Below are 24,975 nucleotides of genomic sequence, written 5' to 3'. Positions count from 1 at the left end.
CCTTCCAGTGAAGAATTGGTTAAGATCACGTCATATGATGAATAACTTGGGTACTCCTCTGATTTCATATTCCAAGTGGATATACAGTGTCATTTATATATAACAGGCCAATATTATCACAGGAAATAATTCTAAAGTAGTAGGGTATACTTAGGCTCTTTTTATGTTACTAAGATAAGAACTATATGAGTTATGTTGTCAATTGAAGGATTCTAAATTAGTGTTGGAATACAAAAGATAGAGAGCGAGAAAAGAAAGTGGGAAAGGCGAGAGGGAAGAGAGGGTACCCCGGGTTGGAGGGGGCCTATAAGGAGCTGGAGCCTATAGAACTAGCTAAAGGTTCTTACAGAAGCAGAGTCCCTGAGCTTACAGCAGCGCCATAGTAATTGTCAGCCGGGGGGACCAGACTGTTCGGGATTGGTCTAATTTATCCTCCATAACAGCCTTAATTAATTCAAAGAATAAGTATTGGCTCAGTTTAGTCTTAAAGCATTCAAACAGCAGAGAAGGTTGCTTCCAGCATGGTTAGTTTGACTGCTGTGAAAAATATAAAATGTGCACTTTTGAAAAGCTTGACATTTTCTCACTTAATTTCCCCACCTTCTACAGGATCCTAGCGTATGCCGGGCTGGATTTAGGCCAAGGCCCCCTAGGCCATGGCCTAGGGCACCACAGGAGCTAGGGCACCAAAGCAGCAGGCTAAAATGGTGCAGCATTTGCAAGCTTGCAAATGCTGCAATGCAGGGAGATCAGGCTAGTGTCTGATCATTGTACTCTGCTGCTAGCTGCCTGTGCAGCAGCCACCTTGCTCTCTGTGCACGTTTGCATTGTGGCCGGCAGCTATGGATCTTGGGCAGCATTGGAGATGGAAAGGAAGAGGAAGCTTCTGCACTGGAGACGAGCAGAGAAATGAGTGACACCGATGTCTGCTGTGGTGTGGAGGTGAGCTAGCTATCTATACTGAAAGGGTGGTGGAAAAGGGAGGGATTAAGGGAGTAATCTACCTATACTGAAGGGAAAGGGGGAGGGGTCATCAGGCTACCTATACTAGAGAAAAAGGGGGAGGGACGTCTGGCTACCTAGACTGGAGGGAACGGGTGAGGGGTCATCTGGCTATCAATACTGAAGGGGGGCGGTTGGTGACAGCAGCCTTGAGCAGTAAGGAGTACAAATCCGGCCCTGAGCGTATGGAGACACCTAATACTGTGTAGATCCATTGGTAGACTTTGGTCCATAACCTCTTGGCTTTAGGGCGATCCCACCAGATAGGCAGGTAAGTACCTTTCACCTGGCATCCCCTAAAGCAATGTCCAGTCTGTTGTTTGTCTCAAGTTGTATATCTCTCAATAGTCCTAATTCATTTGCGTGTAATTACAGTCTGATAAAATGTATAATTACAAGTAGTCCCACGGTTAACAAACCAGATAGGGACTGTAGGTTCATTCTTAACCTGAATCCGTTTTTAAGTTGGAACAATGTGCCATCTCTGTCCCCTCTGTCTCCAGTGCCCCCCTCTGTGTATCCTTGGTCTCCCTTGTGCCTCCTTGCATTGTCATTGTACCTCCTTGTGTCTCCTTGATGCCTCCTTGTTTGTCCATTGTGCCTGCTGTGTGCATTCTTTTGTCTCCCATGTGTCTCCTTATAGCCCCTTGTGCATGGTCCATTAAGCAGAGTATGCACTGCTGAAACCGCAACAGTCTCACCTCTTTCACGGTGGCCCAAGTCAATCAACGGTGACATCCTCTCTCTCTTCACAGCTTAGCAGTTTCAATTGCATCACGTAATGATGCAATCAGGAGGAGCCCCATTGACGGGTCCTCCTGATTGTGTCATTGCGTGACGCAAGTGAAGCCACTAAGAGAAGCAGTAAAGGGAGAGAGGATGTAATTGCTGATTGACCCGGGCCACCGTGGAAGAGGGGAGACTGTTGCGGCTTCCGCTGCGCATACTCTGCTTAAAGGGAAGGTCCAAGCAAAAAAAAAAAAAATGAGTTTCACTTACCTGGGGCTTCTACCAGCCCCATGCAGCCATCCTGTGCCCTCGTAGTCACTCACTGCTGCTCCAGTCCCCCACTGGCAGCTTTCTGACCTCGGAGGTCAGGGCCGAATTGCGTACATTTTTACACATTATCGCTAGTGCAGAAACATTAACACGTACATTTTTACGCGTTAGTGGTGCGTTAGTGGTGCAACACGTAAATTTTTGTTCCTGCACTAGCTGGAATGCGTAAAAATGTATGCAATGTGGCCCTGACCTCTGAGGTCAGAAAGCTGCCAGCGGGGGACTGGAGCAGCAGTGAGTGACTACGAGGGCACAGGATGGCTACATGGGGCTGGTAGAAGCCCCAGGTAAGTGAAACTCATTTTTTTTTTTTTGCTTGGACCTTCCCTTTAAGGGACCTAGACACAAGAAGTAGTCCCCGCCTGCGTGCTGTCATTGAGGCAAATTGGCGGGCGTTCGTATCGGTGGGAGGTTCGTAAGTCGGGCGTTTGCAAGTCGGGGAATACCTGTATATACCTTTCTCCAAACGCCTTTTTGCCTTTATAGTCATCTTAACTACCTTTAGCTCAAAATAATGTCATCTAAGTGAAAATCACAATTCCCCCCTTGTCACGGTTTGTTAGTACTAGAAGCAGCATCTTGCATGCTAATGAAATATACATTTCACTCCGAAAACTGTGCAGTTAGAAAAGTAGTTGCTTGTTCACAAAAGCTTCCTGCTAGATTAAGCCTTGTCTTCAACACTCAGATCAATGAGCAATCTCTTAACAAAACGTATTAGCTTATCTATCCTATGAATCTGGTATTTAGCTACATAGGCACACTGGATTAAACCCAGCCTGGGTTTCCAATAAAGACCACCTTGGGCCAGAATCTAGCAAGTGTACAGGAGCCCTGTCCAGCATGCTGGACAGTAAAGTCTCATACACAAGCAACTACCAAGTACATTATTCTGCCACTTACCTACCCTGCTGAAAGCTGCTCCATCATGTACCATGTGTCACCTCCCCCTCCCCATACCATGGAGGCCAGTGACACACCTGTACAGAAAACTGCACGGATCTGTTTCCCGGGGGATCAAGTCCCTAGCAAGTGAACATCCTCAAACATTTGTTAGAAGCGATAATGGTGTGATTAATCTGTTGGAGCAGAGTTTTCTTACAAGAGACAGTTTTCACTTTAACTATGAATTCCCTTTTCAGCAGCATTTAACCACTTGATGACCCAGCCTTTACCCCCCCCCCCCTTAAGGACCAGCGCTATTTTTTGTGATCTGTGCATGGTGGGCTCTGCAGTCCCCAGCACAGATCAGCTGGCACGCAGAGCGATCAGATCGCACCCCTTTTTTCCCCCCTATGGGGATGATGTGCAGGGGGGGGTCTGATCGCTCCTCCTGGCTGGCATGTTGCGGGGGGCGGGAACCTCAAAGCCCCCCTCCGTGGCGAAATCCCCCCCTCTCTCTCCTCCCTCTCACCCCTGATGATCCGGGCTGCACAGGACGCTATCCGTCCTGTGCAGCCAGTGATGGGCTGTCCCCTGTCACATAGCGGTGATCCCCGGCCGCTGATTGGCCGGGGATCGCCGATCTGCCTTACGGCGCTGCTGCGCAGCAGCGCCGTACAATGTAAACAAAGGAGACAAATGTCTCCTACATTTACATTTAGTCTGCGAGCCGCAATCAGCGGCTCGCAGGCTATTCACGGAGACCCGCTCCGTGATCTAACAGGAAACGGCCGCTCGCGCGAGCGGCCTTTCCTAATTAATTAGGGAGGCACCTGGCGACGCAGATCTGCATCGCTGGTCCTCCAGCTACCACTTTGCCGCCGCACGGTATGAGTGTGCGGTCGGCAAGAGGTTAAAAAAAAACCAAAATGAACTGACTCACATTTATTTAGATTTCCTATAATGTTTGTTACCTAAAAATGAGTACGTTATCACTTGATAGTTCCTCTAAACGTGTTTTGTAGATAAGAAGAATAGATGATAACACTCAGGAGAATGTTTTATGAGTCAGAGTCCATGTTATGTTTATTTGTTGGCTGATATTTTTGAAACTAGTGATAAGCACTTACAGTATATTTACAGCTTATATTCCAATGGGAAAATACATACCTTACAAAAGTGCAAAAATAATTTATTTGAAATAGCAAAGTAAAGGCTCATCCACACACCAGGCAAACCTTGACCAACGTGGCCGTTCAGTGCAGTATTGGCCAAGAATGTAGCATAGCATGCGTATGGGTGTTCCATAACACCCCAGAGAGATGTTGGCAAACAAGCAACCGATAAACACATTGTTTTCATGCTTGTGTGTACTACCATGCACCCTGCCACCCCTCCCCTCTTCTGCATTGAACAGTAATATGGAATAATCTATAGCTATGGGAGGTGTCTGTATTGTGCTTGTTTCTCCCAGTGTTGCCCTAATTATATAGCATGCTTCTTATGGGCAACAGTGATTGTGCTTGTGTACGCACCTAAAAGTGAACCTGAACTGAGTAAAATTATTTAAAATAAACACATGATGTATCTGAAAATGAATATTACATACCTCTCTGTCAGTTCCTCTCAGAAGCTCACCATTTTCTTCTTACAACAATTTCTTCCATTTCTGACAAGAACTTAAATATATCAGTTGCTGTCAGTTATAACTGAAAGGACAACCGTTGAGCAATAGGGTGTGGTACCAATGGAGTCCCAGGACCTTCCAAAGGAGACAAAAAATGAGACAGGGACACCGGGAGCCCCTGATAGTGTAGTACGTTGAGGGTATGGGACACTCAACAACAGTATGTGCACAATACACACAAGAATAGGTTGCAAGACCAGCAACCACAGTGTAATGGCTGGTGAGGAAAGCCCGTCCTCACTCGGGTTCTTTGGTCTTAGTCAATGTAGGTCACTCTCCAGGAAAAGAAAAAGACGTTTAAGGGTTTCAAGGAACCAACATACACGGCCAACACCCCAAGCAGAGGGGGTTGGTGTGAGATATTACTGGGAGGGAGGAGGCGCCCCAAGATGTGTGGAACAGATAATGTAAGCTGGATAAAATATACATAAATAGGATTACCTCTAAAAGAAAGGAAAGTAGTAGCCCAAAAAAAGTAATACAATTTTTAATAGAAACCAGACACTCCATAGAGGTGCTCCCTGCTTGACTGTACTGCTGCTCCTAATCACCTGAGGAGCAGGTGATTAAGACTGTACTGCCGCTACTGGTCACCTGAGGAGCAGGTGATTAAGACTGTACAGAGAATCCCTCACCAGGGACTAGGCTCACTGGTGAGGGCAGGAGAGTCAGACAAGCAGATTCGGCAACAAACGGACAGATACCTTACAAAGACAGAAGGCTAAATCAGAGTAGTGTTCAGGCTGAGTCGGCAACAGGATCAGATAGGCAGAAGCTTGACTGTACTGCAGCTCCTAATCACCTGAGGAGCAGGTGATTAAGACTGTACTGCCGCTACTGGTCACCTGAGGAGCCGGTGATTAAGACTGTAGTGCAGCTACTGGTCACCTCAGGAGCAGGTGATTAAGACTGTACTGCAGCTACTGGTCACCTGAGGAGCAGGTGATTCAGACTGTATTGCAATTACTGGTCACCTGAGGAGCAGGTGATTAAGCTGGACAGAGAATCCCTCACCAGGGACTAGGCTCACTGGTGAGGGCAGGAGAGTCAGACAAGCAGATTCGGCAACAAACGGACAGATACGGTACAAAGACAGAAGGCTAAATCAGAGTAGTGTTCAGGCTGAGACGGCAACAGGATCAGATAGGCAGAAGCACAGAATCAGTATGCAGAAGAGGAGTCAAGGCTAGCAGAAGGTCACAACAAATAATACAATTCAATTAGTACTTTAGCTATCAACAGAATCTGACTAAGTGTGGATCCCCAGCTCCTGCTGGTTCTAGCACACTTTGGGATCTGACTAAGGTCTGAGTGCTAACATGTAGCATTTGCAACAGCAGACGAGGAGCTACTGACAGGCACTCAGTCACTCAGCCAATCAGGAGCACTGCTGGAGTCAGCTGACCGGCCGATCAGCTGACTCCCCTTCTATTCGCATAAAGGTCCTGTCGCCTGGCGCGCGCGCGTAGCCCTCAGTCTATGTGCAACTGAAGGACCAGGCAAAACTCCACCATGTAATTGCACGGCGGAGGCCGCCGGCTGAGACGCAGAGACAGCCGCCATGCCACTCACCGCTGCGGCGGCATCTCCGCTATCTATTACAGTATTGAGACACTTTTGTTATTTGATCTGAGGAAGTGGACTGCGATCCGCAAAACGCGTTATCATTCAATTGTCTGGTTTCTATTAAAAATTGTATTACTTTTTTTGGGCTACCCCTTTCTTTTAGAGGTTTTACTCCTTTTTTTACTTTTACTTTTCTTTTACTCCCTCCAGTAACTGATGAGCAAGGTCATGTCCATGTCTTATATAACCAGAGGAAAGAGTGGTCAAATCACAGCACCACCTGTTGGAAAGTATTTCAATTACAGCTTTACTTCAAGATATTTCAGCCACATAAACCCATTTAAATAACAGGAATAATAAACCTCTTCTTCAGCCATCCTTCTCAAAGTATAAATATATATATATGTATGTTCAATATACATACATTTGGAGGCAATGAAACCTTTAGAGCCAAAAAAGTGCTTAGTGCAAACAGTAAAAAAACATTTTGTGCAAAGGGGACTTCATCAAATATAATCCTTAACCACTTCACATCTGAGGGGTTTTACCCCTTGAGCACCAGAGCAATTGTCACCTTTCCTTCCATTCATTCGTCTATAACTTTATCATTACTTATCGCAATGAAATGAACTATATCTTGTTTTTTTTGCCACCAATTAGGCTTTCTTTAGGTGGGACATTATGCCAAGAATTATTTTATTCTAAATGTGTTTTAATGGTAAAATAGGAAAAAATGTGGGAAAAAATGTATTATTTTTCAGTTTTCAGCCATTATAGTTTTTAAATAATGCATGCTACTGTAAATAAAACCCATGAAATGTATTTGCCCATTTGTCCCGGTTATAAAACCGTTTAAATTATGTCCCTATCACAATGTTTGGCACCAATATTTTATTTGGAAATAAAGGTGCAATTTTTTCAGTTTTGCGTCCATCCCTAATTACAAGCCCATAGTTTATAAAGTAACAGTGTTATACCCTCTTGACATAAATATTTAAAAAGATCAGTCCTTAAGGTAACTATTTATGTATTTTTTAATTGTAACTTTTTTTTAATTACAAAAATAAAATAAAATTAGGGAGTGTGGGAGGTAATGAGTTAATTTTGTAATGTATAACTAATGTATTTGTATATGAAAAATGCTTTAGGGTGTAGTTTTACTATTTGGCCACAAGATGGCCACAGTAACTTTTTGTTTATGCGTCCTGCAAGCGTCCGAAAGGACGCTTGCAGGAAGTGTTATAAGGCTGGGAAACTTTTTTTTCCAAAATGATTGCGCTGCTTCTCGTAGAAGCAGCTGATCATTGCGGGGACTTGGATCAACGAACGGGAACGTTTTTTCCCGTTCATTAATCTCCGGGCGAGCGGGCGGCCGCATGCACGAGCACGGGGGCGCGCGAACGAGCGAGCAGGAGCGCGGACAGCCGCGGGAGCGGTGTAAGGTGCGGATTTCTCCGTCCCTGGTGTTAACAGGGTGGAAAAAGGGAAGGAGAAATCCGCACCGCTGGGGGTAAAGGGGTTAAATATACAACCTAAGCGTACTAAAGTGCATATCTGAATGGAGCAGCATACAAATGTAGTAGACAGTAGTGCAATAGTGCAAGGGAGTGCGGAATACAGTGATACTATACCGGGTCCGTAGGGTCTGAGGGACAAGCCTTGGAATATATCCTGGACCTTCTCCTGGTTGCTGACTAAAAACCTGGCATAAATTTTACTATGGATAAGGTGTAGTTTACAAAAAAAGTTGTGTAAAAGTAATACCTTTTAATGGCTAACTGATAAAGTTAAATAACGCAAGCTTTCTGGGATCTAGTCCCCTTCAAGCATATTTCCAGACGTTACCTGAAGTAAAACATTGATACAGGTAAACAGTAAACTTTTTTTCTCTTTCCTATAGTCTATTCGTGATTTTATGTATTATATTTGTTTTAGTTTTGTCAGAACATCAAGTTTCATTTAAAGGGGTCCTTTATAAGAAATAAAACTTGGCTGTGAACAGCATTTGACATGCCATTATTTGAATTAATTTTTATGGATTGGATCATTTTATAAATCTGAATTTTACATTTACATTTTACAAGTCTGGATCATTTTACAAATCACCTACACAACAGAGTTTACTGAGTTTAGAAAGTAGAATGTAATAGCACACATTTTACTATGAAAATTAACAAAACACTTATGTAGGAATATAATGAAATGAACATCTCATTCTATTAGCAAATGGTTCATAGGCAATATATTCTATTAGATACTATGTGTATTTTAAAATAAAGTACATAACCAGATTATTTCTTTAGATAATTTGAGCCTTATTCACAGATGGAACAACATTTAACCTAACCTGTATTCAGTTCAAGTATCTAATCCTAAACAGGGAGATTAAGTAAAAATTGCAAAATTGCTCTGAATGAGCTAATTACTGGTATTACACATGAACACAGAATAAGCAGACTCTTGATGTGCTTCAGAATTTGTAATATTTTCCAAAATGCTTTTAATTATACTTTCTTTGAGTTGCTATAAAACGAAATATGTTTATTCCATCCTGTACAAACTTTGGCATATGATGCTTTCAGTGCTGCATTCCTAAAACTACTCATGAACACAAACTACAGTGAAGGGTATTGCAAACATGGGCAGATCAGATCCAGGAGACGCAGACAACATGTTGCAGAGGGGTTTTGGATAAAATGGCAACGTGCTCCAAAATGAAAGAATACATTTAATGTTGATAAATGTCATTCTGCACCTAAATTACAATAATAGTATGGCTATCTGTGCACTGAATGGAATAGAGTACTAAGCTGATGTAGAACTAGTTGTGAATGCTGGTTAAAATCTATCTAAAGTTTCAAAGAAATCTGAGCTCTCCATAAACTGAAGCTAGGCATACATGCTAGGTTGACAACAAAGAATCTGCTGCTGCGAGCTCACTGTATAGGGAAGCCTGATCAGGCCTACTTAGCCGGTGCTCTATCCCTCTGTGGGTCACCACTCCACACACATCTAGGATCCAATAAACTCGAAGGAGGCACTCAAATGGCTCTAAATGCACGTTTATATCAAATCTCAGCAATACACGACATGCTTCGGGGAAATCCCCTTCATCACCTGATATGAAATCTCAGCAATACACAAAATGCTTCGGGGAGATCCCCTTCATCATCTGATATCAAATCTTATCAATACACAACATGCTTTGGGGAAATCGCCTTCATCACCTGAAGAAGGGGATTTCCCCGAAACGTGTCGTGTATTGCTGAGACTTGATATAAACGCAAGTTTAGAGCCATTTGAGTGCCCCCTTCATGCTTATTGGATACATGCTAGGTTGATCAATCCCATCCCATTAGGGATTTGATTGGATATGTTCAACTTACTAAGGCCTTGTTCAGATCATTCAGCGCAGATGCCTGTGCGATCAGAATGCAACGCGAATAATTGCGCGCCATCTGCGCTTCTATGTGCTGCGCTGCAGATCTGCGCTGCGATTCCCGAAAATGCATGCAGCAGTGCATATGATGGGAATGGTAGAAGGGCTGTCTATGCCCTTCTACCATTCTTGCGTGTCGTACACTATGCGCACTGCCAAAGTGCGCACATCAGTGCGCATAGCCTGAACGAGCCCTAAAGTATAGGTTTAGAACCTTTGTTCCAAGATATCCATCTCTAACTGCCATACAGGGTCAATACTGAATTTACTCCACCATGAAGCAAAAATTACTATGGCTTCCACAGGGGTTTTGTTTTGCCATTCTCTGGGAAAGTGCACAACCACAGATGGTGGGTGCCAAAATCCTCCTTTTGGAAAGAGTCCTAAAGGGCGTAGACATATATGAGAAACATTTTTACAACAAAGAAAGATTGCATTTTCTGAAGCTCTGTGTATGTAGTCTTGTCACTAACTGTCCCTCAGGGGAGCTCACAATCTAATGCTGGATACACACGGTGCGTTCCCGCACTCGATTTCCTGCTCGATTCCCGTCGATTTGATTATTTCCAACATGTCCGATTTGCATTTCGATAGATCGTTAGGTCGATTCGCATGTAAAGTATGCCAAAACAACCTAACGATCCATCGAAATGCAAATCGGAAATGTTGGAAATAAACGAATCGATAGGAAAATCGAGTGCGAGAATGCACCGTGTGTATCCAGCATAATACCTACCATATCATAGCCTAGGGCCAATTTAAGGGGGGGGAGGTAATTAACCCATTTGTATATTTTTGCCATGAGGGAGAAAACCGGAGTGCCTAGATGAAATCCACACAGACATGAGGAGAACATAATGCCCTGGCTAGGATTGGGACCAGGCAGAGACCCACTGCCTGCTCTTAGCGCTCTTTCCACTATGCACACCTTCATTAACACCCATTTGTTCTAGATCAGGTGATTAACTGCAAATTCCAAAACATGAAATGTGCTAATCTACTGCAATAAACAGAAAAGTTCAAGCCACTGGTGTGCCGATTTCTGATCTTAATTACAACACATTGTGAAGCATTAGTGGTGTACCTGTGTGAAAGAGTACCCCAGCAAACACTCTCCTGCAAAAGGATTAGAGCCAAACTGAATTACCACAGTGAGTTCAATAGGGGGACTTATGCCTCTGGGATAAGGTCAGTCTAACTGTTGTGAAAGACTCATTCAAGAGTCTTCTCTATAAAACTTTCCAGGCTTCTTTATCCTGCTATATAAAAGTGTCACTAAATGTGTCACTGCATCGTGAGCAGCACGGCCATGTGCTCACACAGCCACAGAAGATCCTGACCTGGCGAGGTCGGCACGTCCAACAGAGGGGATCCCAGGACACCGGAGCTGCGGCGAGGGACAGATCAGCTGCCAGGGGCTGGAGGAAGCCCCATGTAAGTAGATTTTTTTTTTAATTCCTCAGACGTATCCTTTAAGAATATCCTCTTATTTCAAATATTTTCAAACCTGATATCCATGTATGGCTCACACTACATACATTTACGTAAGCATTTAAAAAAATGAACCAGGACAACCCGGTGAAAATTCCTTGTGTGCACCTGCCAAGACTACATTTCAACTTAGGCGCTTGGAGCGAAATCTTTTTGGCTGAGTCATAATTAAAAAGTACTGATACAATATATATGGGTGCAGCTGTTGTCAGAGTTGTCTTAATACCAAAGATAAGTAATGTAGATTGTAAGTTATGGTCTGCAGAGGTTTTATCAGTGACATAAAATGTGTTAGTTGTACATTTTAATTAATTTTGTCTGTGATATTCTGTTCACATGGCAAAGTGGATTAACAAATGAATTGCTGGCAAAACCCTCATCCCCTAAGGCTTTAGACTGTCATTATGAAACAGACAGCTACAACAAACCTGTTCTTTGATCCATTATTCTACTGATGCCTAAACATAAATCTAGCTACAACTGCTGTTGATTCTTTTACTAAAACAAAAATATATAAACACTGCTCTGTACTTTACATGGCAAAAGGCAACCTAAAATAATTGGAAAGAAAACAGTGCAGGTTTGTATGATCTTGTGCGTCTGTCCAACTCAGTCAAAGGGCACCTGGATTGAAAGGGATATCGAGTCTGCCGGATCCATTTCCTTTGCAATGCTAATTGCATGGCTGTCCTGCTGATCTTCTCCTCTCCCTCTAAGGCTTTTAGCCATGGACCATGGACATGAACAAACATGCAGATAGGATGTTTGACTGTATTTGCTGCATGCTTGTTTCAGGTGTGTGACTCCATATCCCTCTCATTTCAAGTGTCTTAACTTGTAGGCATATATCTTAGAGTCACAGTGACATACTTCTTGCCCAGCATGGAGTATATTCACTAGCCTGGGGGGAGGGGCAGGCCTATGCATATGACCCTGTCGCCACACCATGGATAAGGCAGATATGAAGCCTAACAGTACATAAATGTGCATGTATGTGTGCATTTATAACATTACCTGTCCTGTGTCACGGTGCCTGTCTTCTGAATCTGCTGCTCTTCCATTAGCCCTATACACGCCGCTGGCATGGCGCGTGTGTGATGTCACAGAAGCGCTGTGTGCTATGCACCAGCGGCGTGTATAGGGCTAATGGAAGAGAGGCGGATTTGAAAGATGGACGGGCACATTTATACACTGGGGGGTGGTACTGTGGGGGATGGGGGTGTCAGATTCATTGCTCATCTTTATATCGCTCCCTGATATTTCCCCAAATTTGGTTGCATTGTCGGTCGGGCATGCACTTGCTTGAACAGATTTTCAGCCAATTTGATTACAATAATTGAATGAATGGTCCATTGGATGGTCGATCGGCCGCCAAGTTGCCTGATGTATGGCCAACTTTAGAGAAGTTCCATTGTACATTTCTAATGTAAGCACTTTTTATCATCAAGAATGTTACCTGTTGCTGATCAGACTGATATTTTTATCTACTGGGGAAGTTGGGGGATTCAACAGATTTTGTAATAAAAATAGCAAGACAAAGTATGCGTAAGAACTGCTTGCAGATGTGAGAAATCTCATAGAGACATCGCATCAGACTTGTTGTGCTTGGACTCCCTTTATCTTGGCTAGTTTAATCTCCAGCTCATCACAGGCTGTGTGAAGCAAACTGAATGTAGTTTATGATTGGCAGTTCCTGCTTGTCTGGGTTATGCTCTGCTGGAAAACATCCAGCTCCTTGAAGTCTTAAATGTTAGATGTGCTCTATTGGAACAACATTTATGGCCGTTCACAAATTTCCCTTCACACAGCCAGATACACATGATGTAACAGTTAATGCATTTATTTGTTGCAAACATGAACTAGCATTTATTAAGGTATGGGATCAATTAGATTATGTAGAACTTGTGATTTTCCAAATAAAAGATATAGAACTGTAAAGAACTTTGAGAACTATGCTTAAAGGACAACTGAAGCGAGAGGGATATGGAGGCTGCCATGTTTATTTCCTTTTAAGCAATACCAGTTGCCTGGCTATCCTGCTGATCCTTTGTTTCTAACACTTTTAGACATAGACCCTGAAGAAGCATTATTATTATTTTCCATAGCAGAAAGAAATATTCTTCTCTTCTTCGCATTTACAAAAAACAGCACCATTCTCTATTATAGCCAATGACATTTGCTACTTTCGAAATGGAAAACACCATTTGCCAATCAACAATAAACTGATTATCAGGCTGATGGCCAGTTTATAAATAAGACAATCAGTACTAATGTACTGTTAAAAAATAATGGTACATGGAAATTTGGTGATCTTGCAAAATGCGGATATCATGTATAAAAGTGGTGATTATTTTAAGTGATACCATAAAGCTAAAAAGCTAAAAAAGTTTGATACTCATCTATGGAGAGGGAAGGCTCTGGGTTCTATAGAGCCTTCCAGGTCCTCATTCAGTCCCCTTGTTCCAGCTCTGTAATCCCTGTTGCAGGTATTTGAAAACCTGGTCAAATATGGTTTCAGTGATCCTCGGAAGGATTCAAAAGCACTTGTGTCCACGAGACAAGCGGCTCTGTACTGTGAATGCGCAGGTGTGCACTCGCTCATGCGCAGTATGGAGCCATCAGTCTTCAGAAGCTATCGGGACACGAGTGCTTCAGAAAGCCTTCTGAGGGAGAACATTTGATCTGGGGACATCGTTGCAATGCGGACACTGAAAGAGGGCAGGGAAAGCTGTATGAGATTATGAGCCTTCCCTTTCCATAGGTAAGTATCTGACTTTCTTTTTAAAATTCGTTACAAATTAGGTTAGTTGGCAATGTACACTAATCTGCAGTAAAAAGTATCATACTCATAAAATAACTGGACTTTTTATTTAATAAAAGAGCCCCCCCCCCCCACACACACACACAAAATTACAACTAGGTGAAAAATTCATTATTTCAGTTACATTTATTTTATGTGTAGTTTCTTCAAAAAATGTTGTTTCTGCTTGCATTGGATGCCATTATTTTCAAAATAATTATACTGAAAAAGGCTAACAAATTTGATACAATAAATGACATCGTATTTGTGTCTGACATACAATTTTCTTCACAAAAAAAAAGAAAGCAAACACGGTACATTTTATAACATATGTTTATTTCAAATATTCAAAAAGAACAAAACATTATTGTGCACGCAAGTTTACTGGGTTGTCTAATCCCTGAACACAGAGTGGATACTTATAGCATCTATATTTTCCAGGCCATAGCACCATGTATTGACAACATCTTACTTTAGAGGATTCACAAACCGGCACCAAGATAAATTGTTCATATGTACAAATATATTTTTAAAATGACACTTGATCATTAAATTGATACAAGAAATAAGTATTTGAAGAAAGTAACAGCCTTTTGTTTTCAAAAATGTTGATCTCCTACCTGGATCTTTATATTTTTGTAATCTCTAACCAAATTACACCATGCTCTGTCTGTCAAGCTCTTAGAAATTAAACATTTTTACGTGCCTTCTGGTTAGAATTTTCCATGAATATACAAATTTTTTCCTAGTTACATATACAATAACATGAGGTTGGGTGTTTGACAAGCTACATGTGGTTTCTGGCTAAAAAGATGTAACAAGCAGAAAATGACACTAATGTGCCAGAGGTGTATATATTCTAAAATGGCTGATTGATAGCTAGATGACCCACAGTTCCAAATGAAGAAAGTAAGAATTACTCTAATCATTTATAATGGTCATTGCTCTAGATAGTTGCTATAAATTTGCTGAGAGAGCTGTAGAGGTTTTAGGTGATCAGAACGTTTAAGACTAACTCACTTCATGTATAGATTAGAAGATGGAGGTGTAGAATTATTGTACTGTGTAACTCAGCATCTTGCCATCAGTGCCATGCTAGATGTGTGGATACAGGCTCAAGCTGAGACAACTACAAGCAAAGTTCCAGGGTGCACAGGATGTTACTAGTTGGAATATTTTACTATACTTTTTATACTACTTGCATTTTTGGTTACCAATTTGCATAATTATTTTATACAATGCATTTTAAACCAAACAAGCTTTATAATTTACAGTATGTGCAGCTTTATTGAAGTGGCTTAAGGTAGACTGAACTTTGGTCTTAAATGAAGCACATCTGGAACCTGATTACTCTTTGCTTGGGTGTTGATATTTCAGAAATATCTCTACGGCTTTGAAATTTGGTGTAGGCAAAGATGTAAGAATACAGTGCAAGATTTTAAAATGTTACTGTTTACATAGTACATTAATTTCACCAACCTATGATTATTTGTGAGCATAGAGTGACTGGTTCGCTCTGTATAAATATGTTATCCTGTTATAGCTAACCTATACTCCTCTAATAATTTCATGCATTTTTAGCATGACCACTGTATACTTACTGATGTTTAATTGAACCCAACTAAAACAAGTGACTCTAAAAACTTAACATGAAACTCTTTTAAAATATGCACAGTGTTATTAATTAAGTGCCTTTATCAACAGTTTTTTTGTTTATTTATTTTACATTTCCCTCTGTGTAAGTACCTGAAAAAATGTCATATGGGTTTAACTGCTAATTGTTAATTTTCCTTATATTCATCTGAAACCATACAGCTATTGGGGGGCTCAATTTCCCAGCATCTTTTCCCAGGATTCTGTTTTTAAGATCTTTTTTTCTACCCAAAAGCAATAACACAACTGGCTAGCAATGTGTACAAGTAAAAGTACCTGCTAATACATTAACTCTATGGCCCATATGCAATTAACTTTTTCTCCTGAGTTATCTCCTAGCAGATACTTTTCATATCCTCTTTAAAATAACTTTGAAACATTTTCCATTTGAAAGAGTACATAAAAGTTGGCAAAAAGTACTTTTGTCTTACCTGCTGGTGGTTTAGAGAGCATTTTATGACAAGGTGTGAAAATATTACCCAAGAGAAAATCAGAAGAAAATGTGAATTGCAAATGGGCCTGTGGCCCTTATCCAGTTAACTTTTCTACAAAGTTTTTTCCCAGGAGATTTTTCATCTTATCAAAAAATAACTTTTCAGCACTTGAAAAAGTACAAGACCATAGCTAACAAAGTAGCATCAAGCTTATTTTGAGCATTTTCTTGCATGCTGGGAGCTTTGAAGGTATTTTATTGGTAAGGTTTAAAAATATGTCCTTGGAGAAAACTCAGGAGAAAAGTTAATAAGATATAGGCCAATGGCTCTGATTCAATAATCTTTTCTCCAAGGAAATAGCTTTTCATCTAATTTAAAAATTAAGTTTCGGCACTTAGCATGTGAAAAGTGGTAAACCATTTGTAAAAAGTAATAATAAAGTTAGTGTAAGTATGTATTGCCTGCTAGGGGGATAAAAGTTATTATATTGATAAGTGTGAAAACATAAAAATTAAAAAAAGGCCTATTGAGCCCTATTGAGTATTAATAAAGAGACTATTGGATGCACAGCATTTTTTTTCTTAGAACGACAGTGAACAGCAACGTAGAGCACCATTTTATAAACAAATATAAGGCACACATGGCTTACCTTCGTATGAAAGGAATTATGAAATATCATATTGTGTCAAACATGAAAATGGCAGCATATAACATATATTTTACTTGATTAACTCTCATTAAAATGTTTACCCAAACTGTTCCATTACTCAGGAGGATAAAATAATTTTCATACCTACACCAAGCTTATCTAAACATAATCAATTCACAAATATTTTATGAGTAGATAATAAACAGCAGGTGGGTAATATATTATTTCTGTGCTATTTATTTTTCCAATATATTAACCAAACCGATTTCAAATCCAGTTTGAAATCTAATAAAATTAGGTTTTTAACATTTAAATTTTGAAGAGTGAACATACAATATAAGTATATTTAACAGAGAGACGCACAGTATTATGAGGCTTGCTGTTTACAAAAGATATTGGGGGTGCTGCTGATTTTGAAAGCTGTCAGTAATATGTGCACACATTTTATCACTCATTTTACTGTTTGATCATTTTCTGACAGCTACATCAGTCAATTTGTGAAATTCTTTACACAGTACTCTTTCTTTAACATATTAACACATGGCTAAACTGAATAATTGCTCCATACAGTGTATCTTAATTTTGGACTTCCCAATACAGCTTTCCTTTCTCTCTCAGGTAGACCTCGAGCTTATTTAATAGGGTCACTAGTCAAGCACTATATAATGCCACATTTAGAGAAGATGCAAAGGAAACAGCATGGGTTGCTACGAATACCGCAACACAATACGCTGTGTTTTGAAAATTAATGGTTTAAATAATGTATACCTTTGGGTGCAAAATTAAACTATACATTTTTTTTAATTTACTTTGGATTTTCTAGTGAACTATATGTCTTATTGTAGATTTTAAAAAGTATGGACACATTTGCAACACAACACAAGGTGTTTGTTTATGACCTCTGTGGAGAAGTTTTGGCTAATTTGGATATTCAGATTAACTCCAAGGAAACTAGTAACATTCTGAAATATTCTAATGCTTTTCAAGTGGCAGACAGATCTTAGCTACCATCTCATAATCTCTTTGACAAGCTAGGTAAATAAATGGATGGCCCTTAGATCATACTAGCTTTAAATTAGTGTCTGCTGGTCAAGTGCCAAGACTGCCAAGAGATGCTTTTAATGGCTTCTGTAAAGCTGGTGTGTTGTTGATTTTAATGGTTATATGAGTATGGTGTATAGATTTAGCACTTATACAGGGCTTTTTTTTTCTTTTTTTAATTTCAATAAAGATTGTTGTACTTTTATCACCATTTCCTACCTGCATTTCTTCCTTTTTAACTTTGTGATACAAGAGACCATGAAGGCAGTTTTAATTTTGCACATACATGTATAGTATTCATTTCAAACCAATGTATGGTTTCCAGTGCATCCCCAAGGTAGTGAAAATGATACTTTGTATAGTGACCATCATGGAGTTAAATTTAAAAGGCACCAGGAGGACTACAGGATCCAGCCTTTGTTGACACCCCATATAATGTATGAATGTATTTGCACTGACAAGAGCAACTAGTCAGATTCCTTTCTACTTTTATAACATACAATGGAATAAACAATTGACAGAATCTGACTGGTTGGAATTAGAAATACATATACCATTCATATATTTTTGATATAGTAGGCTCATTGTAGTTTAAAATAATTATGTCAAGACATGATAGAGGAAAAAGTTAAGGATACTAGTAAAGTGCATCCACACTTTGTGCTACCTTGAAAGTACCAGCAATAATCATCAGATCTGTTTATGTCTATCTGAAGTGCCCCATATTTTTGACACTAAGTCATATGCATGATTCAGCAGTCCAATGGAATATTTTCAGGGACCAGTAAAGGCTCTGGCATGGTACGTGGGACAAACTTAGTGCCAAAAAGTGGGTACTAATTTAAGTCAGGACAGTTAATGTATATATATATATATATATATATATATATATATATATATATATAATACAGCCAGGGCTCCTAAGGTAGCAGAAACTGATTTTCTGTTTTTTGAGGGATAGAACAGATATTTTAAGATAGAGGTACCAAAACACCATCACACTTTCACTCTTGCAGTATTTTTCCTTTCATCATGTTTTATGATATAACAGGTTCCCTTCAAAGTAAAATGCCATTCACACAGGCTCATAATCATCGGAAACTGCTTTATAAGCAAATAGGTGTGATGGCCTTGTATATGCAAGTGTAAACATTATGAATACAAACCTCTTTCCATGTAACGAGTGCATACAAAGGTGATCTCAGAATATTTTGTACAAGTAAGACATTAAATCCCCATTGTCCTTAAGAATAAGCTCCAGTAAGTGTTTGTTCAAAAGAATAATATATTCTTCTATATTGGGTGAATATTACATAAGCGTGATTGCAATGAGTAACTCTGAAGCGCACAGTGGTCTGCCAGTGGTTAATGAGACATTTCCATTTTTTAAAAAAAAGGTTTAAAACAAAAACCGTTTTCAACTCACAAGTATGCAAGAACATCAAGTTGTTCTTGGATGTTATATGACTACTTAGAGTTTGCATTTGAACAGATGGGGTTTAACTGCAAGTGGACTCTACAAAGGCCACGGTATGTATCACAAAGACAAAGTTCCACTTGGGTTTGAGACAATTTAGAAGCAGCACCACATTTTAATGTTCACACAGTGTTTCTAGTTGTCTGGCCAGAATGCCTAAAGATTGGTCAAGGTATTCTGTTCTTTTCCTTCAAAATAGTTCTTTGAAATATTATTTTCTGAATATGTCCACAAAACAGCATCAATTCCTTCAACAGCGGAGAAAAATCATTACCATTTTCCAGGTATAGGCACTCCACATTCATACCAGCCAACATAATTATTGGGAGTTCCAAAGCCTATCTGCCCAAACATTACTGGCTCCTGAGTGTAATGGCGGTGATATCCTGCAAAAACATTTTCATTTTTAATTTTCAAGATACATTATTACTATATACATCTATGACAAAATAATATAACCAAATACAAATAATATACAGTATATATATATACACACATACACACATACAGTATGTCTACTGTATTTTTGGACCATAAGACGCACTTTTCCTTGCCCAAAAGTGGGGAGAAAAAGTCCAACCCACTGCAATGTCAGTGACTCCCTATACTGTGCCATGCAGAGTGTTGGCAGCAGAAGCTGTAGTGCGAGTCTCACCTGTTCTGGGAGCCGGCTGTGATCAGAGATGTCTTCTTTCTCATGGCTTACCTGTAGTGCTGGCTTCTGCTGATCACGTCATTACACATCACCAGCACTAGGGGAGTCTTGAAAGAGAAGAGACATCCCTGATCACTGGAGGTTCCTGGAGCAAGTGAGATTCAAATTTCATTGCAGTACACTGAGCTCTGCACAGGAAACATGGAGAGAAAGACAGAGGAGGGACACAGGTCACAGAGGGATGGAGGACACAGAGGCACAGTGGGGGACAGAGGAGGGGCAGAGAGGAGAAGAGTAAAAGGGACACAGGAGGAGAGAGGAGGGGGAGAGACTAAGGAGGGAAAAAGAAGGACAAAGAGGCATGGAGAAGGATAGAGGAGGGAGAAAGGAGGACAAAAAGGCACTGAGGGAGGCAGAGGAGTGGAACAGAGGAAAGGGCAGAGGCATGGAAAAGGACACAGAGGGACGGAGGAGCATGGAGTAGGACACATGGGGGGGCAGAGGAGGGACAAAGAGGAGGACAGAGGAAGGACACAGGGGCACGGGGGGGGGGGACGATGACAGGGAGACAGTGGAGGGACAAAGGAGGACACAGAGGCATGGAGGGAGGCAGAGGAGGACACAGGGGGACAGAGGAGGGACACAAGGCACAGAGGAGGACACAGGAGGACTGAGGAGGAAACAGGGGGACAGAGGAGGACACAGGGGGATAAAGAAGAGACAAAGGAGGACACAGTGGCATGGAGAAGGACACATGGGCAGGGAGGAAGACACAGGTGGACAGAGGAGGGTACAGGGGGACAGAGGTGGGTGCAAGGGAACAGAGGTGAACACAGGGGAACAGAGGAGGACACAGGGAGATGGATGAGAACACAGTGAAGATGGAGGAGGACACAAGGGGGATGGGGAGCACATAAGGGGGTCAGGGGAGAAAACAAGAGGGCACAGAAGGTACTAGAGGGAAACAAGGGGGACATAAGGCATAAGGGGGTCATAAGAGATACAAGGGGGACATAATGATTTGGGAGAAGATCCACAAGATGTGCGTGTACCATGGATGCACCAAGTTTAGTATATTTTTTCACCCTGGTTTTTGTCCTCTAAACCTAGGTGTGTCTTACGGTCAGGAGCGTCTTATGGTCTGAAAAATAAGGCATACAGTATACAATGAAAAAGCATAAGTTTTAATGTTGTAAGTAAAAAAGGCATATAAACAAGTATGTAGGAAAATTAATTCTCTTCGGTTCCTCCATGACCCCCCCAAGTGTAATTAATCGTCGTCAGTTCCTCCATGCCTCCCCTATTCCCCCAGTTTTATGAGTTAGCAAGGAACTGGAACGTAGAGGCCAAAACTTAAAGAGCATGGTACCTGTTTATGTATGAACTGTCTTTAATAGTTCAAGCACACCAAAATGTTCCATCCATCCAATTATGAGCTCTAAAGCACTAATGGGATGGTGGTGACATAGTATAACAGTATATTGACAGCATGATTATGTGGGCAGACATCTAGCAGATGCAATTCAATGTTAATTAATATAAGATAATGCACCTTGGTCATGTCATGCCAATGGTAAATCACCATTTAGAATGAATAAAATACAGTTGGGAAGATCAGACTTGAAGATAGACTTGGAAATACTGGTTAACAACAAGTTAAACAACTGTACTCAATGCCATGCAGCAGCAGGCAGCTAAAGCAAACACAAATGAGGAAATATAATCCCAAGATGCATGTGTACTACTCCCTTTGTATTAATTACTTGTGAGAACACATTTGGATTAAGAGATACAGTTTTGGGGACCACACTATATAAAGGACATTTAAGAGCAGGGATGGAATTGTCTAATATTTAACCACAGCAAGCAGTTATGGTAAATTCCATACTTACATTTAAAGGGTTTACATTCTCCACCTACAGCTATGACTGCTAAATAAAGGAAGGGGATACCTTGATCCAGTAAGAGAGATGATTTGTTAGGTTTAACTTATCCTTTTTCAACCTAGATAACCATATAACTCTATCCTATGGCTGCCATATGGAAGGTACCACAGCTAAAGAGGTGTCAAATGTTGAAAAACTTAATACATATGGCAGTATCTGCAGCAGCCCATCATAGTGAAAAATTTGCATGAAAGGATCTGGTACTTTTATACATAAGGCTGAAAGTGATATATTAGAGAACTGTATATGAAAGATGATTTCCAAAGTTGCATGGAGAAACTACTAGATTACTAACCAGCAGTTTTCGGTAGTATCATGAATTCAGATAGAGGATCAGTTTTTCCTTCCATGTATGAATCCACAAACTGACAGTGATCCTCTCCTCTTCCCCAGCCGTCTCCTATACTATAAAAGGTGTCTGGAAAAAGAAAAAATATGTGTACGTTTTTAAATGCAGTAAAAATATGTTGGTAGAGTTGCCACTTTTCTCAGAAAAAACAACAGTCAGTGGGCAAGACTTAGAAGTCGTGGCATAAAAAAGTAGCATGACCACAAAAGAAATCAAATAATGAGCATAACTTGAAACTACCAAGCCCTGTTTGTTAAAGTGTCACACTTTCATAATCCATACAGTATACTCCATATGTTACTGAGCCAAAAGCAAGCCTTGACCTGGTTCACTCACTACTTCTCTGACCACTCCTTCCAGACCTTTTATAATGGATCCTCGTCCCTCTCCACCCCCCTCACTGTTGGAGTTCCCGGAGCTCTGTCCCCTACTCTTCTCTCTCCACAACTCCCTCCTTGTCAAACTCATCTCTTCAATTGCTTCAACTACCACCTCTACACTGATGACTCCTAAATCTACCTCCAAATCCCTGATTTACCCCCCCCCCCCCCCCAACACACTCACACATACACACCACATTTTGGATAAAATCTCCACTTGTCTGTTCACCATCTCCACCTTGATGTCTGGCAGATTTTTGAAACTTAACCTGGTAAAGACTGAACTCATTCATTGAGCCCTCTCCCCAACATCTCCATTGTTAACAATCCGTACATCCACCCTGTCCCTCAAACCCACTGCCTTGGTGACTCCATCGACCCTTACATCCAGATGGTCTCCAGCTCCTGACACTTCTATCTAATCAAAATTGACAAAATTTCTCCCTACCTAACGTTTGACACCGTCAAACACCTGATCCACACTCTAGTCCTCTCCTGTCTGGACTACTGCAATGCCATTCTTTCTGGACTTCCTAAGACCAGACTCTGACCCAGATTTAAATGTAAACTGCTCTTCCTAAAATACAAATCCATCTACCATACCTCCTCTTTCTACATCTTGGATCTCATACAGAGATACTCCGTAAACCCCTCTCTCTTCACTCCTCTAACACTCTATAGATGTCCAGCCCTTGCATCACTTGCTCCTTCATGAGTCTCCAGGACTTCTCCTGAGCAGCCCCTACTCTATGGAATGCCCTTCCTCCCCCATCAGGCTCTCCACATCCTCAACTCAACTCAAATTCAAGCAGGCCTTAGAGACCCATTTGTTCACCATTGCTTAACTACCATCTTCATAGCTGCAACCCTCTCCCCTTGGACTTACTCCCTAACCCCTTGGATTATAAGCCTATTTGTCAGGGTCCTCCTCCTGGTATGCTCTTCTCTGCCACTATATAGACACAGTGACTTCTTTGCTATATTTATCCCTACTTTGCAATCTGCGCACCATTGTGTTTATTATTGCATCACTATTTTGTGTAACAATGTTTAACGCCGTAATGTCCCTGTGTAGCATTGTTTGATGTTTTAACCACCTCGGCGTTCTGATTCCCCAGGATTTCCGTGCAAAACGTCGTACAATTAATTTTCAGAACCTTTTTCCTGTAACTTACCAAAATTAGTCAAGCAAGAGTTTAGTATACATTATGAGTATAATAAAAGTGTCAAACACAAATTCTTTTCAAAAATAAAATAAAATGTATTAATGACAAACAGAAATAGCTTGCATTTTTAATCAATGTAGAAATATCAAGAGAACACAGAAATAAATAAATGAAGGCAGAAAAATGTATACACAGTCTAGAGGTTTACCCCTAAAACACCTCTTAAGTGTGGTACTCCTTGAAGCAAGGTATTATACAAAGTGCCACATCACAGTCTGGGCAATAAAAACATAAAAACGAATCTCCTTTCTAATTGTTTTGCCGTCTTTGCCCTTTTTATTGCAGCAGACCACGCACCTCCTTGAAGGGGCTTGTTTCAGGGCGGTCGGTGGTAAATGTTCAGCAAAGTGGCGTCCAGAAAGCCATGTCGGGCTGACGACGTATAACGCCCTGCGCCCTGGTCTAGCTGCTGACTCCGGTGGGGGGTGTTTGACACAGATGGCTTCGGTGGGCTTCCAGATGAAGTTGTGGTGGGGTACAGGACTGTCACCATTTTGTTTGTACAGGACATAGGAGTTCCACAAACATTGTTCCAGCAGGTGGCGGAAAATCTTTTTGTAGTATTTCCGCTGCTGTTTGCGGACAGCCGGATAAAATGACATTGCTCCATCAGCCCTGTCCACACTCCCCATCGTTTTGTTGTAATCCAACATCGCTTGGGGCTTCTCAACCTCCTGTCGACTCGTGGTAGTGGTGCGGGCAGTCTTTGAATTGTGAACAGTGCTGAGGACGCACACATCCCGCTTGTCCCTCCACCTCAGAGCCATCATTTTGCCCTTCTGCCAGGCAACAACCTCCCCCTTCTTCAGCTTCCTGGCAGTAAAGGCTGATGGCATATGGCGATGGTTAGCCCTCACCGTGTCATATGCGTCAGTCTTATGCTGGATCAGGTGTTCAAATAGTTCCAGGAGTACTGTCGTAAGGCAGTACCCCTGATCCAGCAAAGGCTTAATAAGAGTTAGTACAGAGGAGGTAGCACACCCAAACTCCCTGTACTGAGGTGCAAACTTTATGCCTTTACCTGTGTATATCACAGAGTTCCATATGTAGCCGGTCTTGGCCTCACACAGCATAAAGGACTTCACCCCAAAGCGTGCCCTTTTGGATACAATAAATTGCACCCAGCTCAGTCTCCCCTTGTACGCCATGAGGCTCTCATCCATGATGATGTCTCTGTCCGGAACGTACACAGCCTTGAAAAAGGTAACAATCAGCTGATAGATCTCCCAAATTTTCTTC

At 41.2% G+C, this 24,975-nt stretch overlaps 2 protein-coding genes across 2 annotated transcripts in view; both read right to left on the bottom strand.

Moving 5' to 3' along the window:
• TTLL2 (tubulin tyrosine ligase like 2) overlaps positions 1 to 24,975 on the bottom strand; it is a 688,842-nt gene that overhangs the window by 502,533 nt on the left and 161,334 nt on the right. The window lies entirely within an intron of this gene.
• FNDC1 (fibronectin type III domain containing 1) overlaps positions 14,242 to 24,975 on the bottom strand; it is a 274,542-nt gene continuing 263,808 nt past the window's right edge. The window contains exons 19-20 of the mRNA XM_068232055.1: positions 22,077 to 22,199; positions 14,242 to 19,566 (exon numbers count right to left, since the gene is read on the bottom strand). Of these exons, the coding sequence (XP_068088156.1) occupies positions 19,451 to 19,566; positions 22,077 to 22,199 (239 nt within the window). The 3' untranslated portion in view covers positions 14,242 to 19,450. The remainder of the gene's footprint in view (positions 19,567 to 22,076; positions 22,200 to 24,975) is intronic.

The sequence above is a fragment of the Hyperolius riggenbachi genome, chromosome 4 (genome assembly GCF_040937935.1).
Source record: "Hyperolius riggenbachi isolate aHypRig1 chromosome 4, aHypRig1.pri, whole genome shotgun sequence".
NCBI lineage: Eukaryota > Metazoa > Chordata > Amphibia > Anura > Hyperoliidae > Hyperolius > Hyperolius riggenbachi.
This window is presented reverse-complemented; position numbering and strand designations above follow the sequence as displayed.